Source organism: Adiantum capillus-veneris, chromosome 22, assembly GCF_014529385.1.
Source record: "Adiantum capillus-veneris isolate H3 chromosome 22, ASM1452938v2, whole genome shotgun sequence".
NCBI lineage: Eukaryota > Viridiplantae > Streptophyta > Polypodiopsida > Polypodiales > Pteridaceae > Adiantum > Adiantum capillus-veneris.
In genome coordinates, this window is record NC_140952.1 from 67,162,958 (window position 1) to 67,182,028 (window position 19,071).

At 41.8% G+C, this 19,071-nt stretch overlaps 4 protein-coding genes across 4 annotated transcripts; 3 read left to right on the forward strand and 1 right to left on the reverse strand.

Moving 5' to 3' along the window:
• The first annotated feature begins 221 nt into the window (after nucleotides 1-221).
• LOC147429519 (uncharacterized) lies at nucleotides 222-3,115 on the forward strand. The gene is made up of 4 exons (XM_086495033.1): nucleotides 222-751; nucleotides 997-1,698; nucleotides 1,795-2,500; nucleotides 2,564-3,115. Exons 1-4 carry the CDS (start codon nucleotides 222-224, stop codon nucleotides 3,113-3,115), a joined length of 2,490 nt encoding a protein of 829 aa, XP_086351159.1.
• Nucleotides 3,116-3,122: 7 nt separating this feature from the next.
• Nucleotides 3,123-4,040, forward strand: LOC147429520 (uncharacterized). The gene has a single exon (XM_086495034.1). It carries the CDS (start codon nucleotides 3,123-3,125, stop codon nucleotides 4,038-4,040), a length of 918 nt encoding a protein of 305 aa, XP_086351160.1.
• A 280-nt stretch (nucleotides 4,041-4,320) lies between these two features.
• LOC147429521 (uncharacterized) lies at nucleotides 4,321-4,932 on the forward strand. Its single transcript, XM_086495382.1, is given in 3 exon segments — nucleotides 4,321-4,378; nucleotides 4,466-4,538; nucleotides 4,614-4,932. Coding segments are annotated over 3 exon segments (450 nt in total).
• Nucleotides 4,933-10,412: 5,480 nt separating this feature from the next.
• LOC147429522 (uncharacterized) lies at nucleotides 10,413-12,512 on the reverse strand (the record flags this gene model as incomplete). Its single annotated transcript, XM_086495035.1, has 4 exons — nucleotides 10,413-11,933; nucleotides 12,047-12,126; nucleotides 12,249-12,313; nucleotides 12,446-12,512. Coding segments are annotated over 4 exons (234 nt in total), but the record flags the coding sequence as incomplete, so codon positions are not given.
• Between the last annotated feature and the right edge of the window lie 6,559 nt (nucleotides 12,513-19,071).

Consider the following 19,071-nt stretch of genomic DNA (forward strand, 5'->3'; position numbering starts at 1 on the left):
TTCGTTGCATTTATCCAAATGCAACAATCTTGAAGCATGACTCTATGCTTGCCCTCTACCATGGAAAATGCTTGGTTCACAACTTGGGTGGCTTAAATTTTATGTGCTCCTTTTGTGGTGCATGTGCTTGGAAGGTTGAAGGTAGGTCTATATGCACATTTGTAGGTAAGTATTGTTGCTTATCGGGAAAAGTCAAATTACTCCCTTTGAGTGATCCGCCAATGGAGCTCAAAGAATTGATGCAAGGTGGTACTACCAAGAGCAAAAAATTTCTTAAACACATCAGAGCATATAATAATGTATTGGCTTTTTCTTCTTTGGGTGCTCATGTTGATGAGCAACTTACGCGAGGGAGAGGTGTGTACACTTTTAAAGTTCACGGTGCCATCTACCATAATATTGGGCCCATGACACCGTGCGAAAGAGTGGATCAGATCCCTCGCTTTGCACAATTGTACTTTTTTGATACAGAGAATGAGCTCAACAATAGATTGCATCATGTGCCACATTTAGATAGAGATTCCTTGCATAGTTTGCAGGCTATGATGCATCGTGTTAACCCATATGCAAATGCCTTTCGGTTTGCTGCTACAACAATGGGGAATGAAGGAATCCCAAACATGAAGATGGTAATTACTGAGAAGCGTACAAATGGTTGGCAATATTTAGCTCCACGTGGATCTGAGGTTGCAGCTATTATGCCAGGGCAAGGAGATGAGAGCAACATTGGCCATCGTGATATTGTATTGCAGTATGTGATGGGGGGCTTAAAAGGATCTCCAACCTACATCGATCATATATGCCTTTACTATATGTTCTATTATTTCCTAATGGAGAGGATGGGTGGCATCCATATATACCACAAACTCCCAATGAGCAGCAATTTATTACACAAAAACAATATTACACTTTTAGGTTGCAGATTAGGAGTGACACCACAAAATGCCTTTTACGTGGAGGATGATTGTTGCAGCAGTACATTGTTGATGCCTACAGTACTATGGAGGAGTCAAGGTTATTATGGTTTAGAAACAATCAGAGATCAATTCGTGCAGAAGTGTATCAAGGCCTTGCAGACATGCTTGCTTCCAGTGACAATGCGCATGGGGTCATGGGTGTTAATGTTGGAAGAAGAATTTTATTGCCTTCATCTTTTGTGGGGGGACCTCGGTACATGCAGCAACTCTATCAAGATTCTATGGAAATTGTACGTAAGAGAGGAAAGCCTGATCTATTCATAACTTTCACATGCAACCCAAGGTGGAAGGAAATAGAAGATGCGTTATTGCCAGGACAGACTGCTTCTGATCGTCCTGACTTGACTACACGTGTCTTTTATCATAAATTCAAAGATTTGATGGACTTGCTTCTTAAAAGGGCTATCTTTGGAAAGGTTGTTGGACATGTTTGTGTGATAGAATTTCAGAAGAGAGGTCTTTCCCATGCTCATATCTTACTGATTCTTGCATCCGAATATAAGCCGACAGAGATGTGGCATTACGATAGAATGGTTTGTGCTGAACTTCCAGATAAAAATTTATTTCCTGATTTATATGATGTTGTGAGTCGTTGCAATGTTCATGGTCCGTGTGGCGCATTGGATCGAAATGCTCCATGCATGGTAGATCAAAGATGTAGATTCAAATACCCGCGCGAGTTTTGTGAATCCACTTCTGTTGATGGTGATGGATATCCAAGGTATATGCGGCGAGATGATGGTCAATATGTGGTTCAAAAGCAAGAGAGGCTTGATAACAAATGAATTGTTCCCTATAATCCATTGTTGTCTCTAAGATATAAAGCTCACATCAATGTAGAGATATGCTCAACCATATCATCAGTGAAGTATCTCTATAAGTATGTGTACAAAGGACATGATAGGGCCAGAATTGAGCTCCAAGATGGAGAAGGTGTTCTTGATGAAATCAAGAGTTATTTAGATGCACGCTATGTATCCGCATCGGAGGAAATTTGGAGAATTTTTGGATTCTCATTGCATGAGGAAAAGCCTGATATATTGCGTTTGCAAGTGCATCTTCCACAACAAAATATGGTTGCTTTTGGAGACTCTACTGACATATCCAATTTGGTGAATAATGATGATAATAGAAAGACAACACTTACAAAGTGGTTTGTAGCGAATCAACAATATCCAGAAGCAAATGATTTATTATATATAGATTTTTCCTCCGAATGGGTTTGGAACCCCACTAATAAAGTGTGGTCACATAAGCAAAGAGGTGATACTATAGGGAGAATGTACAATGTTGTTCCCAATGCAGGCAATCTTTATTATTTACGTATGCTGCTTACCATATGCAAGGGTTGTAAATCATTTGAGGAGCTTCGCACTTTCAACGGACAAACCTATGCCACTTTCAAGGAAGCTTGCAGTGCCAGGGGTTTGATACAAAATGATGATCAATGGTTTATGTGTTTGCAAGAGGCATCATGTACAAGTACCGGCTTGCAATTACCACAATTATTTGTTATGATCTTGGTATTTTGTGAGCCATTATGTCCAGGTACAATGTGGCACTGATTCTCCTTGGAGCTTTCTGAGGATTATGTTTATGATTTGCATGAATGTACAAGTGATGAGGATGTATGTCATGAGGTAGCTAAGAATCGAGCATTATGTAGCTTGGAGTCTCTGCTTCAATCATATGGGAAACGACTTTGTGACTACTCAAGGATGCCCGAAGTAGACCGTTCTGTATTATTTGAATATGGGAGTGGTTTGATAGCAGAAGAGAGGATGTTCAATGCAAACGAGCAAATGACTTTAGCCATTCGTATGGAAGCATCTTTGAATTGTGGACAAAGAGCTGCTTATAACGAAATCATGCAAGCAGTTGACTCATCAAATGGGACAGTTTTTTTCTTGGATGGACCCGGTGGGACTGGGAAAACTTATCTCTATAATGCACTACTTTGCCATGTACGTGGTCAACATAATGTCGCTTTATCATGTGCATCCTCGGGAATTGCAGCTTTACTTCTTAGCAATGGACGTACAGCACATTCGAGATTTAAGATACCAATAGAAGTGCATTCTGAATCAACATGCAACAGCAGAGCTTTTGAGATTTTCATCATTGATCATCTGGGATGAGGCTCCCATGGTCCATCGTTATGCTTTTGAGGCCTTGGACAGGACATTGAGAGATGTTATGCAAAGGGATGCATTATTTGGGGGAAAGGTGTTTCTCCTTGGGGGTGATTTTAGACAAATTTTACCAGTTGTGCCCAAAGGAAGTCGAGCAGATATTGTTGATGCCTCTTTGTGCCGATCTTATGTATGGAAACATGTGAAGACTCTGAAGCTAATAGAGAATATGCGTGTACTTCATTGTTCCAATGACTTGGTTGAGAGAGAATTTGCAAAATGGGTACTAGACATTGGCAATGGGAATGTATGTCATGGGGATTTACTTGATACTGTAGCATTTCCAAGTAGTATGATACTCGAAGATAACAATGTTCAAGGCCTAATTCATAGTCTATATGGTGACTTACAAAATGTCCAAAGACATGCAAGCTTATTTAGGGACAGAGGTATTCTTGCACCACGCAATAAGGATGTTTCCATAATCAATGACTTGGCTATGCATAAAATGAGAGGACTTGACAAAAAATACTTGAGTGTAGATTCTCTTTGTACATCAGATTGTAATGGTGGGTTATATCCAATAAAGTTTTTAAACTCATTGGATCTTGGTGGTGGCTTCCCACCACACTGCTTACACCTGAAAGAGAATGCTCCAATCATGCTCCTTCGCAACCTGGACCCAAGGCGTGGTTTATGCAATGGGAAAAGATTGATATGTAAGCATTTTTATCACAGGGTCATTGAGGCGGAAGTAATCACAGGTTCTCATGTTGGAGACAATGTGTTCATACCAAGGATCGACTTTATTATAGGAGCTTCTCAAGGATTACCTTTTGAAATGAAGCGCAAAAAATTTCCTGTGAGACTTGCATTCAGAATGACCATCAACAAGGCACAAGGTCAAGCACTTGGATTCTTAGGTTTGTAACTTGCTACACCTGTTTTTACTCATGGTCAGCTCTATGTAGCAATGTCTCGCGTGCGTTCTTCTACTGCCATAAAGATTTTGATAGATGGTAGTCAAACATCGATGGCAAATTCAAATGCAAATCCAATGGCTTGCAGCCCAAACATTGTCTACAAAGAAGTGCTAGAGGTCAGAAATGTTTAAGGTATCAAACTATCTTTCATCCATGCATTACTCTTTGTCATTAACTTTTTGTTAAATGAAGTTTTATATTAATCCTAATTTTTGTTGTTGTTGATAGATGGCCAGCCGATCTACAGTCAAATACACAATGGATAGGGTATCTGAATATATTCGAGGTAATTTGTTGAAACTTTACAAAAAAATGAGCCCCACTTTGAAGTTTGAATGATTAAAGCATACTAATCGTGTTGTATGATGCATAGATTCACTTTTTTGGAGGGGACCCATACCTGCAAATGATGTTGTCCATATCTTAGAAGACTTTGATGTCATAAGGTATGGATTTTGAATTATTATTATTTATGTCTTGCAAGGTTGGACTTTTCTTAACATACTTTTTTTTTTTTGTAGAAAACACTATTATCCAGCCCATCTATTGGTAGGTCTATATGAGTCCACGTGCTATTTAGGACTCATAGGATACTATCATGTTGCCTTAGATCTAGACGAGACAGCAGGACGGGGTCATGTCTCTCTTAGAGAGATAGGGTATCAACGGCCCATAAATGCACTACCTTCCTTTGGATTTGAAGCAGATAATTGGAAAGTGAGAATGTATGTTGTCGATGATACTCCAAGGCGGCTTGGACGAAGTGTGCGATACATTGGGCCCTAGGTGTTACGGGTGTGAACTCGTGTCTATCGCAAGCTTCGCTTTCAACCTAAATGATGCCTTCTACAATGGGTTTGGTTTGATGGTGATCTCTTTTTGGGGTTGGGATTCCTTATGTTTTATCCCTTATGTTTCTGATGATTACTCTTTTATCAAGAAGCCTCTTTTTTTGTAACAAAACTATTGGCTCCTATTTGGAATGAAAACCATGTTGCACTCTTTGCACGCGTGTGTGTGTGTGTGTGTGTGTGTGTGTACCATGAAAAAAACTAATTAAGATCATACAAGCAAAACTTATATGAATACCATGTGTGTCATCAATTTAATTTGTGTCATAGTAAGAGCGAGCGAGACCCGTCGATAGGCGGGTCGCGCAAGCTAGTACATAACAGTGTATACAATTTATGTAAAATTGAATCCCAAAAGAATTTGTATTTGATTGGTTTTAATCTATAGATTGACTTTAAATCATACTTTTTTACTAAAATTATTACATTGATTTTTGTCTTTCTAAAAGAAGCCTTAGATGAGAGTTGAGTTAGGCATACTTTCAATGTTTTCAGTGATGATTGAGACTTACCTTTAATGTTATTTAAATTTTATAACATTAAATGGATCTTTTTATGCCACCTTTCATTTCTTATTCTCACATGGCTTGACTTCTCTTGCATTCTATTCTTTTAGAATGTTAAAGTGAAGCTTCATTTACATAATTCTCGTAAAAATTATATACATACATACATACACACACATATGTGTACTTATGTTTATTAAACCTACCTTTTTTTATGAAGGCATTAAAAAATAAGTCCTTAAATAAAAAGGCATTAGGTAGTGAGTTTATAGCATAATCCATCGTTGAAGACAGTGGTAGGGGTCAAATCAATCAGTAAGCCGTTCTAGAACCGCTAGTTTGTAATTGTGTTTGTATATGGACAATATAGTTTTATATTAAAATAATACAACTGCAACACCGATTTAAGATTTACTTTCAATAAATCTCTCCTCCCCTCTTACCTTCAATAGGCCATCGTGACTCCTCACCTTGTTTAAAAGATTAAAACTCATAATAATCTCCGCGAGAGAGCGAGAGAGAGAGAGAGAGAGAAGGGGGGGGTAGTGTTCAAAAGAAACATTTTACTTAGCCCTTAAATTTAAGCTATTGATTGCTATTTATGATTAAAAGTGCATAGACTTTAGCCATAACAATTAAGGTAAAAAAAATAAAAATGGATAATTCTCATTTTTAGTTGAAAAGTCACATACAAAGCGTAGAAATACACAATTTAAAAGACTTTGAGCTATTAATTGTTTGCCTATGCATTCTTTAGGAACCTCATTAAAAGGGATCTAAAAGCATGCCTCCTTATAATAGAGCTTGCTCTATCTCATCTGCCATGGAGGGAGATTGGAGCCTTAAGGAATCATGCATGTCACTATATAAAATTATTGTTTCACAAAAAATCATCCAAATATATCGAAGATACTTTTTTTGTAACTAGCTAATGTATTTGATGAGATGACTTTATATGTGTGTGTGTGTGTGTGTTGGGGGAGGGGAGGGAGGGGGGAGATAGAGAGATTTTAAATTCTACTTTAAAAGGATGTTTGATTTAACATTTACAACATGAAACTACCAACATCCAATGCTCAGATCATCTGACAAATCATATACTCACAATTGTGAGTTTTGAAAAAAAGAAAAAACATTTACAATATGATATGAAAATTTCACATTAACTCATTTTTGGTATGCACACGGGACATTGTCTTAACTTGCCTCACTCTTTTTTGATTAAAATGAACTTTGTATTTCTTTTGGTTTTTATTGTATACAATCAAAAATCAAAACCCTTCACCAAATGTCTTAATTTTAAATGAGTAAGTTTGCTCAATTTTGAACCCATTTGTTTGGATCTACGAAGATGTCGTGAGGGTTTTGAGGAGAAAATCAAAGGAAATGGTACGTGCATGTGCATATGTGTGTGTGTGTGTGTGTGTGTGTGTGTGTGTGTGTGTGTGTGTGAGAGAGAGAGAGAGAGAGAGAGATGACATGTGTCAGGGCCAAGATCAACAGAGATAAAAATGAATTTTTTTCTATCATAGTCATCTTGATGCCGTGTGTCAGAGCCAAGGCGGGTAGAGATAGAGAGTTTTTTTTGCTATCATTGTCATCTGGATGCAGAGGGTCCTTGGCGATGGGGCTTCATCAAAAAAATTTAGTGGCTTTATAAGGATGTGATACTAGGTATCGTAATTAGGGATAAACTCTACTTTGTGGTGGAAGATATAGAGAGCGTGGGCGTCTGAGGGCGTGGTTGAGAGCCATAGCCCAATCAAAGGGCACAATTAGAGAGACAATTGATATGTATGAGCATGATGAAAAAAACACAGAGAGAAATTGTCTGTGTGAAGGCGATGGCAGAGATGGAGATAGAGAGGTGGCAAAGCTTTGTGCGGACGAGGCAAGGGGAGGCTTCTTTTCCTTTAGGATTTATACAAAATTTGAGAAATGAATGGGTTTTTGGGGTTTTGGACCAAATAGCTAGAACAAATGTAGATTTCTAGTTTTCTTAAGTGATTAGGTCTCCATAATTTGAAAAAAAAAATCCATTTAAAATGCAAAAGTGAAGGGTGTACAAAATGAAAAGCTTCTTGCATTTGGTAAAACAGAAGATTTTTACTCTATATAAAGGGGTGGCCTTGCCTATATGCATTGTGCCACGCTTTTATGAAATTTACTAAATTTTAAAATGATTAATGGTACATAAAAAGGAACCAAAAGTTTTTTAAAAACTACTAGTATAACGGCGCCACCTTCGGTGGAAACATCGCCTCTGGCGGTGCTATGTGGGTGTCATCATACCGGGCTTGGATGCACTGGTGCTCATCCTAATCACCTCACATTGACCCCCACCTATCAAGTGCACGAAGCAGCCTTCTGTCATCACCATGCTGACCTATCCAACATTTGGAAAGGGATGCATCATTGGAGAGTTGGAGCGTAGTTTTGGAAGAATCCAAATTTGAATCTATCTCATTATCCCTCTCAAGCTTCTATCCTCTCCGTCTGCATTGCAATGGGATTCGACACCTTCCTGACTCTCCTCTCTGCATGTTATAGGAAAACATGTGTGCAACTCTCTGTCACCTCTTCGACTCTCTCTCTGTGTCAGCAAAATTCTTTGGATCCCATTCTTAGGTTCGCTTAGAGCGCCTATTCATAGTTATGCTAAAAGCTAGCTAGAATAGATGGCCCTCTAACACGAAGGGGCTCATTAATGGCGGCGAGGCAATCCCATAGAGTAGAATGTACCATATTGTCCCGTTACTATTCTGGTTTCCACTACTGCAACGGGTCCTTTTCATCGAAAGTCGGTTGAGAACTCATCCCTTAAACATGCAATATCCTCTCTCAGAGGCAGGAGGCCTTTTTGGAGAGTGGTTGAACCACCCCCCATCTCTTACAGCAGCGAGCCTATGGGTAGACCTTTTCAATCGGGGGGCGCCTTCAAAGGCTCTTTCGAAAGGCTACAAGAAGGCCCTGTTAGGAGCTACTCTGAATGCAAAAAGGTGATGATAGGCTTGTGGCAAGAGCCTAGCTCGGTAGTCTTCACTATTGTCTACACGTTAGGTCCACTATGAGCGCCAACGATTTTGTTTTGGGCAGTGTGTGAGAAAAATGTGTCTCAACTTAATATCGTGCCGTTTTCAATTTCAAAAATGCCGGTTGAGGGCAAGAGGAAAAGGAGAAATTCCGTCCTAAAGTAGAGAAAAATAGTGTAAAAACCTGAAAAAGTAACCTAATTTTCTCAAATTTCCTCTTGGCAAATTCAAGGAAAGGAATTTTGTATGCTTGAAAAAAGGAAAAATTACCAATATACCCCTCTAATTTGTGGAAACTCCCAAAATACCCTCAAATTTCAAAGATTCCCAAAATACCCTTGTATCTGTTTTGGATGAATTGTTCAATATTTTCTAATCTTTATTCCTTTTTAACAATTGAGACCCGTTTTTTAGTTCTTAGAATGTAATGTGTCACACATTACCTCACAAAAAAAGGCAGTTGTGTCTAGAACTAATGAAGCAATTCATCTCCAAAGCCTACATAACCAACTCAAAGTCTAGTTTTAGCATCTTGTATTGATAGGCGACATGTCATCTTATGAGAAGCTACAATTTTTTAATATCTTTAGAGAAATTTAATTTGAAGGGCGGGAATTAATGAAAAAATATTGGGCGTATTTTGGGAATTTTTGAAATTTAAGGGGTATTTTGGGAATTTCGTCAAATTAGAGAGGTACTTTGGTAATTTTTCCTTGAGAAATTAATTATTTTTCCCGGACACTGGTTTTCAGGGACTTGGCATGATATATGCTAATTGGGGGCAGGCCGTGAGGTCATGGGAGCGCCGTGGGCACTATGATCATTTTGTGGTTTAAAGAGGTAGTTGAATTAGCATGAGAGTCAGTCCAGGGAGCACCTGCAATACAATCACATCCATCCCCCCTCCCCCCCCCCCCCCCCGGTGGTATTGTCAACAGACACACACGATTCTTCAGCTTCTATAGTGGAGCATGCACGCACACTACGCTCTCAGACGGTCCAAATTGTATAGAACACACCTAATTAGCTCTAGCTCTCCCCCCCCCGGTGGTATTGTCGACAGACACACACGATTCTTCAGCTTCGATAGTGGAGCATGCACGCACACTACGCTCTCAGACGGTCCAAATTGTATAGAACACACCTAATTAGCTCTAGCTCTCTCTCTCTCTCTCTCTCTCTCTCTCTCTCTCTCTCTCTCTCTCTCTCTCTCCGCATAACACAGCCTGAGTGCGTTGGATTGAAGACAAAACCGCCACGTGTCTGAGGGGAGGGGCCAGATTCCCTTCCCCCATTATAGTAGTATAGATCCTTAATTTGACACATGCAAGCATGCTTACTTTTCTTGTGGGGTGGCATAGCCCCTCTTACCCTCAAGCCCCTTGCTCCTCGCAAATTCATAAAGCATGTACTCTCTCTCTCTCTCTCTCTCTCTCTCTCTCTCTCTCATCATAATGGCCTTTTGGAGACATGAATATAACATTTTATTTCATTTTGTTTCATCTCTCTCTCTCTCCAATGTTGGCCTTTGTCTTTCAATTTTTAGCTTAAGTTACCCTAAGTTCTTTCAATGTTGAATGCAAATAAGAAAGTTAAATAGATGTCAAGATCTAACCAAAAACCTCAAGCAAATGTTACCTCTTTTACTTGAATATTTGTCGACATATACCTTTACTTCGGAGTATCACCGTGCAAAGGCATATTTGAAGTTGGAAAACAATTTGACACAGCCATCACATCTTTCCGAAAAGAAGGCTAAAAATACTCCTTTTTATTAAAAAAAGCCCTAATCATATTCGTATACTCTACATTAAGTGTGATCCATGACATAACTTTAGCCTTGAAAACTTGACTATTCAGTTCAAATTAATAGCATGTGCTCTCGCTTTCTAGCTTCCAAGTATTCAATAGCCGATTACCAAAATGAAACATTGTACCCAAATGTCCTGGAAAGACACCTTTTCTTGTGATACGCAAAAGTTTCAAAAGCTTATAAGTGCATGAACAGAATGATTTGCCTTTCATATACACAAAGATTGCATTTGTAAGGGCATGAAACTACAAACATGCCTTCCAAACTGCTTTCCAAACTCTTCCATACCTCCCAGAGAAGGCCGATGTTGGAATGGTGGGCATGCAAGATGGGAATTGTTGAAAACATTGCATCATGGCAGATGCCTTATCTTTGCATCAGCTAAAAAGACCTAGCGCATATGCGATTGCATTTGGGTAGACACCCTCACTTCGCATCTGCTGAAAAACGCCCACGCTCCTCGGCCTTGCCCAAGTTGGACATATCTTACAATCAATGCACTCCTTGAGGTAACATTGCATCATGAGAGATTCCCTCTTTGCATTAGCTAAAACTGGACTAGAGCTCCTCGGCCCTGCCCAAGTTCGGCATATCCTCCAATCAATGCACTCCTTGAGACAACATTTGGCATACATGTGGACCAAGGCACTGCCAAGAACTCCGTTTTCTTTCAACAACCCTTGTTTCTCTTTGCCATCCCGTATATGGCATCACCTTTGCGGAGGGGCAAGAAGAGAGCCATGAGTAATGTGCAAGGTGATACGGAGGGACTCAACGATTATATTGGTTTCCATATAATAGGGAAAATGGTGCTGCATTTTCCCACAGTTTTCTGCTCAGTCACACTTCCATGGCCATGAACCCTTTGAAATCAATCTGGGTTGTTATTGGCCAACCTCTAAAGGCACCTCCATTGAATTTGCTTCCTACAAAAAATCACACCTGGTGCTTGCTACCCCTTGCACCAAATATGTACAATATCACACCAGAAAAGACGCGTGCATCACCTTCTTACACTTATAGCTCTTGTTGTGGAGTCACTTGGATAGAATCTTGATGACTTTGGCCAAGCCTAGGCTGCACAATGGCTCTCAAAATAAATCCCTGCTTTGTAGCTTCAAACTACAGTTTGCTGCCATAGTCACTCTCAACATGGGCTTTCATGTGTTTTACGTGCATCGACACAAATGCCAACATATCTCTACATTTTCCACAATTGCATGGAGCCGCCTACCTTGTAATAAAATTTGCAAGAGACCCATCAACCTACCCTCATTGGGTTTCTTCATTCTTGTCATGCGCCCCTTTTGCTTGGATCTGGCGTGACTAAGGAAGTTCTTCTTTGACGTTCATCCAAGCTGCTTGTTGATCTTCATGTATCTGTGTGGAAAAAGGGGTGATCGATTGTTTCGCCCATGCTCATGATGTTGCTGATGTGGTGGTTTTCAACTTGATCATTTGAAGCCCCTTGCATTGGGGAATCCAAACCAGAGGGCATGTTCAAGTTTCCTTACTTGAATGGTCAGACAGAAATATCCTTCCGCAACTTACTTGAAGAGGGAGTTTCCTTTAGCACTCAAGAGGTGTCCCTTGGATGCACCCAATCATTTGGGAGGATTACCATTGATCATGGGTGCTCCTGGTCTTGATACAGATAGGCATTAGAGAGTTTTGAGAGAACTACAGCACATTGTAAGTGACAGGAAGAGCATGAAACAGAACTCAATTATCAATTCTGGACAGTTAACCAACCATGATTGCCTCCATGATGAAGATGTTATTGTCTCCATGTTTGGCGCCCTGTCATGACCTGGTCCATTTCGACAGAGACACTGTAACAACAAAAAAATAGGAGAGAGATTCACAAAACATGTGCCCATACATTGCTCAAGATAACCATGAATCACATGCCTGTGCTCAAGGCACCGGCCCAGATGTTGGCAAAGATACAAACCTTACCCGTCAAGCAAGAGAGGTAGATTGGAAATGTGGTCGAGCAAGAGAGGTTGACCACCAAGACTGTTTGTGAGCATTACAGAGACAGAATAGGGAAGGTCGATAGACTGTACCATACATTGCTCAAGATAACCATGAATCACATGCCTGTGCTCGAGGCACCGGCCCAGATGTTGGCAAAGATACAAACCTTACCCGTCAAGCAAGAGAGGTTGATTGGAGATGTGGTCGAGCAAGAGAGGTTGACCACCAAGACTGTTTGTGAGCATTAATGATTACAGAGACAGAATAGGGAAGATCGATAGACTGTAAAGTCACCATCATGGGGTGTCCATTACAGAGACAGAATAGGGAAGATCGATAGACTGCAAAGTCACCATCAGGTTGGCAAAGATACAAACCTTACCCGTCAAGCAAGAGAGGTTGATTGGAGATGTGGTCGAGCAAGAGAGGTTGACCACCAAGACTGTTTGTGAGCATTACAGAGACAGAATAGGGAAGGTCGATAGACTGTACCATACATTGCTCAAGATAACCATAAATCACATGCCTGTGCTCGAGGCACCGGCCCAGATGTTGGCAAAGATACAAACCTTACCCGTCAAGCAAGAGAGGTTGATTGGAGATGTGGTCGAGCAAGAGAGGTTGACCACCAAGACTGTTTGTGAGCTTTAATGATAAAGATCGACAGACTGTAAAGTCACCATCATGGGGTGTCCATTACAGAGACAGAATAGGGAAGATCGATAGACTGTAAAGTCGCCATCATGTTGGCAAAGATACAAACCTTACCCGTCAAGCAAGAGAGGTTGATTTGAGATGTGGTCGAGCAAGAGAGGTTAACCACCAATACTGTTTGTGAGCATTACAGAGACAGAATAGGGAAGATCGATAGACTGTAAAGTCACCATCATGGCTTGAAGTTCATGACACGCCATGACGAACCACATGAAAACGGTGGGGATAGGGTGTAAAATCTGAACTCATCTAGCTGGACGGTAGCAAGGGACGCTGTCTTGGCAAGGGGCACAGAAGGAGTCTCTTCTCTTTAAGAAACCGAGCTCTACTTGTGAAATGGAGGGCTATGTGAAAAGAGAGAGAGCGAGAGAGAGTAATCTCGCTAATCTGCCCTGCAAATTTACCTCTTTCACACTTTTAGAAATCCCAGTTTGACCTCGTAATCATGTTTGACACCCTCCTTAAATTTCTGTCCGTGATCATGGTCGACTGCTTCACCTTCCTTTGCAGGCCATAGGTTGGGTTGGAGCTGGAGGTGTTGGAAATAAGGAGCAAGGCTTTGACACGTTATTGTGTCGTTTGTAATCTGAAGCCAACCTCTATTAATAGAGGTCTCCAACCCGAATAATGTGAGTGGTTGCATCTGTCCATATGCGCCTCTGTGTGTAACCGTCTCCTGCACGAGCACCTGCACGTCTCTGTGTGTGTATGCACAGTGTAGAGCAGCACCTCCAATTTCCACATGGTATCATCGAGTAGATAGCGCTCCTGCGTGCCTGTGACGCCGCCCATCATCTCGTCTCACCTGGCTGCGCACAGTGACTGCACAGTTATTGCGCTCCGTGCAAAATTCCTCGCCAATAATATGGTTGCAAAAGGCGATCCCCATTGTGGCCCTCGCTTGGCATACCCAACCATGCACACACCAGCAACCCTGGCCTCCCCTTCTTCTTCGTTGGCAACCCCAACTACGGCAGCGACATACACAGCTGTAAAATCGGCAACCCCGGTTCTAACCTCCTTTTCCACAACCCCGAAGCTTACAAAAAAAGCCGGTAACTATGGCTCCGTCAACTTCAGCCTCGTCAGCTACTTTAAAACCATCCGAGCTTCGAGCCACGGCCTCTTCATGGCAACAAACTGAACATTCATTCCCTATATGTTGGTAGGCGACATCCCAACACCCCTCTTACCACACCAGCTTTCTGGTCATTCCCAAGCACTACAGGGATGCCTCAGCATCAAGAACTTTGTGGGCAACCTCTCTCTCTCTCTCTCTCTCTCTCTCTCTCTCTCTCTCTCTCTCTCTCTCTCTCTCTCTCTCTCTCTCCGTGCTGCCAGGCTTCTACAGAATGCACTGGCCGGAGCAAGGAGATGCTGCCATGTTGCAAGGGGAGGGGATCAAAATCCGTTCCGCTTTTATAATAGTGTGAGGGGATCACCAGCTGGCAACACACAGCCAATCAGTTAGTGATTAGGAGCTGGTAGGTTGCACTTCTTGGATTGCCCTTGTAAGCTATTGCCATGTATAGCAAATAAGGTTGGGTTCAGAGTGAGCCGGCGGAAGAAAGAAGTCTTCGCAAATCTGCCGCCGCCTAGTGTGAACAGTGTGGAGGCGGAACAATGAAAAAGCAAAGGGGGTTGAGAGAGGCCATCAACTCTTCCGAGGGGGGGGGGGGGGGGGGGGGGGGGGGGGGGGGTAGAAAGAAAAATGGAGGGCCCGGCGGAAGAGTGCCTCAACTTCAACCAATCAAATTTTGCCATGGAGCATTGACGCCCCTTTGCAGTTTTCTTCCGCCACCTAGCCCACCCTAAGATATAAAGGAATGGAGCAGTCGAAGAGAAGGCAGGTTGAGCCGAGTTCACAATATTTCACATTGGTGGAGGCGACAGCCACTCTCCTACCCCCATTACTCATCAAGGTGCACACACTTCTGATCGCTCAGCTATCCACCATGAGCTGTGTCACGTCTCCTCGCCAAGCTCCTGCTTCCCCTCAGTACGAAGACGCCTTTATGAACCCCGAGTTTCCCTCAGAGCCTTAGCCACCCTTACATCACATGCTTGCTGCTATGTCCACAATCTTACAGCAGGTCAATCACACCAATCAATCTTTAATTAGCTATCTGTCATCTACACACACTCACACAGATTCCAAGATCCGCCCTCTCATTCTTTCTCTGGTTTACCCTCTGAAGATGTCCTCACTTGGCTTTACCATCTCGAGAATGTTGCAGAATACCATCAGTGGGATGAGCAGCACAAGGCTTTGGAAGTTCCGACACTACTCGAAGGAGTCGCGGCCACCTGGTTCAAGCAGCAATCTCCATAGGTTAAAGGTAATTGGGCATTTTTGAAACAACAGCTAGTACAAAACTTTGCCCACCAAAACATCACTCAGTCCGCACTTCAACAGTTAAGTACTCTTCGACAACAATCACACAAACAAGTTGCACAATTCGCTGTGAAGTTAAATCAGTTGTTGTTACGTGCTGACCCCTCCATGTCAGAGGATATGAAATTGTACTTTCTTTGGCCAAGGTTTCAGCATGACATTGCTCAACATGTCAAAGACCACATTTCATGATACAGTTCAAATTGCACAGTGCATCGAAAACAGTAGCCAACCAGAGGCAATTTCAATGCATTCACAGCCTACCCCGCTTGGACGACCTCAGTTTGACCATCCAACCCCCATGGAGATCGATGTTCAGAATACGCAATTTGCATCTCGGAGGAGCTTACCAGATCGAGATGCACAAGGGAGACCAAAGTGCTTTTTGTAACAATTATGGTCATGTCCGTAAGCATTGTAAGAAATTGCAAGCTCATATTACCCGCAATCAAATTCAAAATGTACAAGTTCAACTCAGTGATGCTGCCACTCTGGTAGAACTTTCGAGAAACATCTAAGTGAATGGATGCTGGAAGACACCCATTCATGCCACATTCAAGCCGCAACTTCTTCCAGACGTCTTGTCTGTTCAATTTTAACTCAAATAGCATCTAGTTCTCATGAAGCCCTTTTTAGACTCAGGCAGTACTATTTCATCCACTAGTGCATCTTTAGTCCAGCTCTTAAACCTTCAGACACAAACAATCGACCCAATCTCTGTATTGTTTGGGGATAGTCAGACGCTTTATCATTCCAATTCCGTAGTCAACTTATCATTTTGCATCAGTCAAATTCAATTCCAGCATAAGTTCTATGTCTTGCTCGTGAGTTGTTTCCCATAAGATTAGGGTGTCATTGGTTTGTGTCCACTCGAGCACATCTTAATTTTGACACTCAAACACTAAGTTTCCCGCACACTTTACCCATACCATTTATCTCCTCTCACACAGGACCAAACTTTGTTCAAACACAACACACAGGACCAAACTTTACGCATACCATTTATCTCCTCTCACACAGAACCAAGCTTTGTTCAAACACATCACACAGGGTTAGACACTATTCAACGCACAAGGGACATTCGACACCTCTTGCACAATTTTGCTTCCCTTTTTCTTAAAACCGGCACATCATCTACAATCAATCTTCCCATCACTCATTCTATCCGCACAGGCAATGCATCCCCTGTCAAAACCCCTATCAAAAGAAGGTCTCCAGCTGAGGTGGATCATATAAATCACGCTGTAGAAGATATGCTCCGACAAGGCGTGATTATTCCTTCACATAGGGATTGGGCATATGAGAGTCATCTGGTTCGCAAGGATGATGGTACATACCGCTTTTGTGTTGATTTCAGGTCTGTTAATAAGGTGACCCAGCATGACGTCTATCCATTACCCCGTCTGGATGACTTGTTGGATCAATTAGGCCAATCATGCTACTTCACATCTTTGGATCTCGCATCTGGGTACGGGCAAATTCTACTCAATCCAGAAGATGCACATAAGAGAGCCTTCCGTACTCCTAAGGGCCTATATCAGTTCACCAGGATGCCATTTGGTCTATCAGATTCTGGTAGCACATTCCAAAGGATAGCTAATTCTATCTTTGCTGATCTGATACAACAAAAGTTGGTTTCCGTCTATCTAGATGACATTCTCATGCACACTAAAACTTGGCCAGAGCACCTAGTGATACTACAAGAAGTCCTCAGTCAAATTCAGAAGTTTAATCTTTGTCTACAGTTGCGCAAATGTAAATGGGGCTCCACCAAGCTCAAATTTCTAGGTTATGTTATCTCAGCTCAAGGGGTACAGGTAGATCTAGCCAAAGTCCTGGCCATATCCTCCTACCCAACCCCCACCAATGTTAAAATCCTTCAAAGCTTTTTGGGCATGGCCACCTTCTCTCTAAGATTCGTTCCCCATCTTGCCCAGATTACGCAGCCTCTGAGAAAACTTTTAAAGAAGGGAGCTCATTTTAGGTGGAATCCTAAGTGCCAGCAAAGCTTTGATCAATTGAAAGTGGCTATCCACCAATCTGCCATGTTAGCTCACCGAGACTTTCACAAACCCTTTTTATTATAGATGGATGCCTCTAATTCAGGTTTGGGGAGCTGCTCTACTCCAGCAAGATGACCACGGATGATGGCAACCAATATCTTTTATTAGCAGGGGCCTTACAAAACCAAAGCTTAAATACTCCACAATGCAGAAAGAACTCTTAGCAGTGATCTGGGCTTTTACCAAATTTCACCCCTATCTGCAGGGAACGACTGTCACTGTCGAAACTGATCACTAGCCCATTATCCCCCTTCTACAGAAATCACACCCTCCAGGGCGACTTCTTAGGTGGGCCCTCACACTTCAAGAATATCAATTCACAATCAGCTATAGGAAAGGATCGAGCAACCACATCGCTGATAGCTTGTCTAGGACACCCCACACTCAGAATATCCAGCAACCTGTCCCAACCCATTGAAATCAACACTCTTCGTCCCTTGCAGCAAAAGGACCCTATGATTCAAAAAATTATCCATCATCTCAGATCCTCTACACCACATCAGTTTCACAAAAAGTTTCTTTTGATTGATGGTCTAGTCTACTATGTACAGGTAGGTCACCCCCCACGAATCTATGTACCGGAAAGTCTACATTATCATTATGTGGAGTATTTCCACAAGCATCTCTTGTTTGTTCATCTCGGTTTGGACAAGGTACTAAACAATTTGCGCCTCAAACATTATTGGCCTCAAATGCGATAAACAGTCTCAAAAAAATTACAACAATGCCATATCTGTCAATATCTTAAGTCACCCAATCAGAAACCAGGTCTCCTCATGCCGATTGCAGTAAATGAACCTTTTGAAATGATTGGCTGAGACCTCATCGGTCCATTCCCCGCTTTTGTAGCACGCAACAAATTTGTGTTGGTCATGACAGATTATCTAACCCGATGGTGTGAAGCTCAAGCTCTCCCAAACTCCAAATCAGCTCTTGTCCGCCTCAGCCCTTTTAATGAAATTGGCCTATTTAACTTGAGAGTAGCGGAAATTAATGAGAGTACTTTTGAGAAATAACTTTGTGAGCATAACGGGTGAACATAATTGAAGATAGCAACATAATCATATCGATTAGTTAACTTGGCATGAACAATACTTTTCCAAGAGAGAGAATTTAGAGAACATGACAACAGTTGAGGACCGGATTTATGTGGAGCCGGTCCCCCCTCCAATAGGCATTTGTATTATGATTTCTCCCATTAAGAGAGACTTGTTACAATACAGTCTTTGTGTTCCTTGTGACCTAGGTGATGCAATGAAGATGGAAAGCTTCATGCATCACAAACATAACATAAACTTGAAGAAAGCTTTAGCTATCCCAAGCCTCCAGTCCCAAGACCTCAAACACCTTCGAAGGTGGAGAGAGCTAGCAAGGAATGAGGGTAGGGAAGAGGAAGAAGAAACATTTCGTAGGAGAAAGAATTAGTTCCTCACTTATCATAACTCTTGTTGCTAGCATACATAATAGCATAGTAATGAAGAAGAAGGAGATGGCAAGCTTAAGCATTGAAGCATGTCTCTTGGTTGGATTTGCACTCCATAGCCAAGAGTGTTGGTGTAGGCTCTCAACCTCTACTTGCTTGGAGAGGGAGCTCTTGCACTTTGCATAGCACACAATGAGAGTGT

Bases quoted from the DNA above. Each gene is read 5' to 3' on its own strand.
- LOC147429519 (XM_086495033.1), top strand. From the start codon at position 222: ATGGAGCTCAAAGAATTGATGCAAGGTGGTACTACCAAGAGCAAAAAA. The intron at 752-996 runs GTATGTGATGGG...TGATGCCTACAG, and splicing joins CATCGTGATATTGTATTGCA to TACTATGGAGGAGTCAAGGT. The intron at 1,699-1,794 runs GTATATGCGGCG...GTTGTCTCTAAG, and splicing joins GATGGTGATGGATATCCAAG to ATATAAAGCTCACATCAATG.
- LOC147429520 (XM_086495034.1), top strand. From the start codon at position 3,123: ATGGTCCATCGTTATGCTTTTGAGGCCTTGGACAGGACATTGAGAGAT.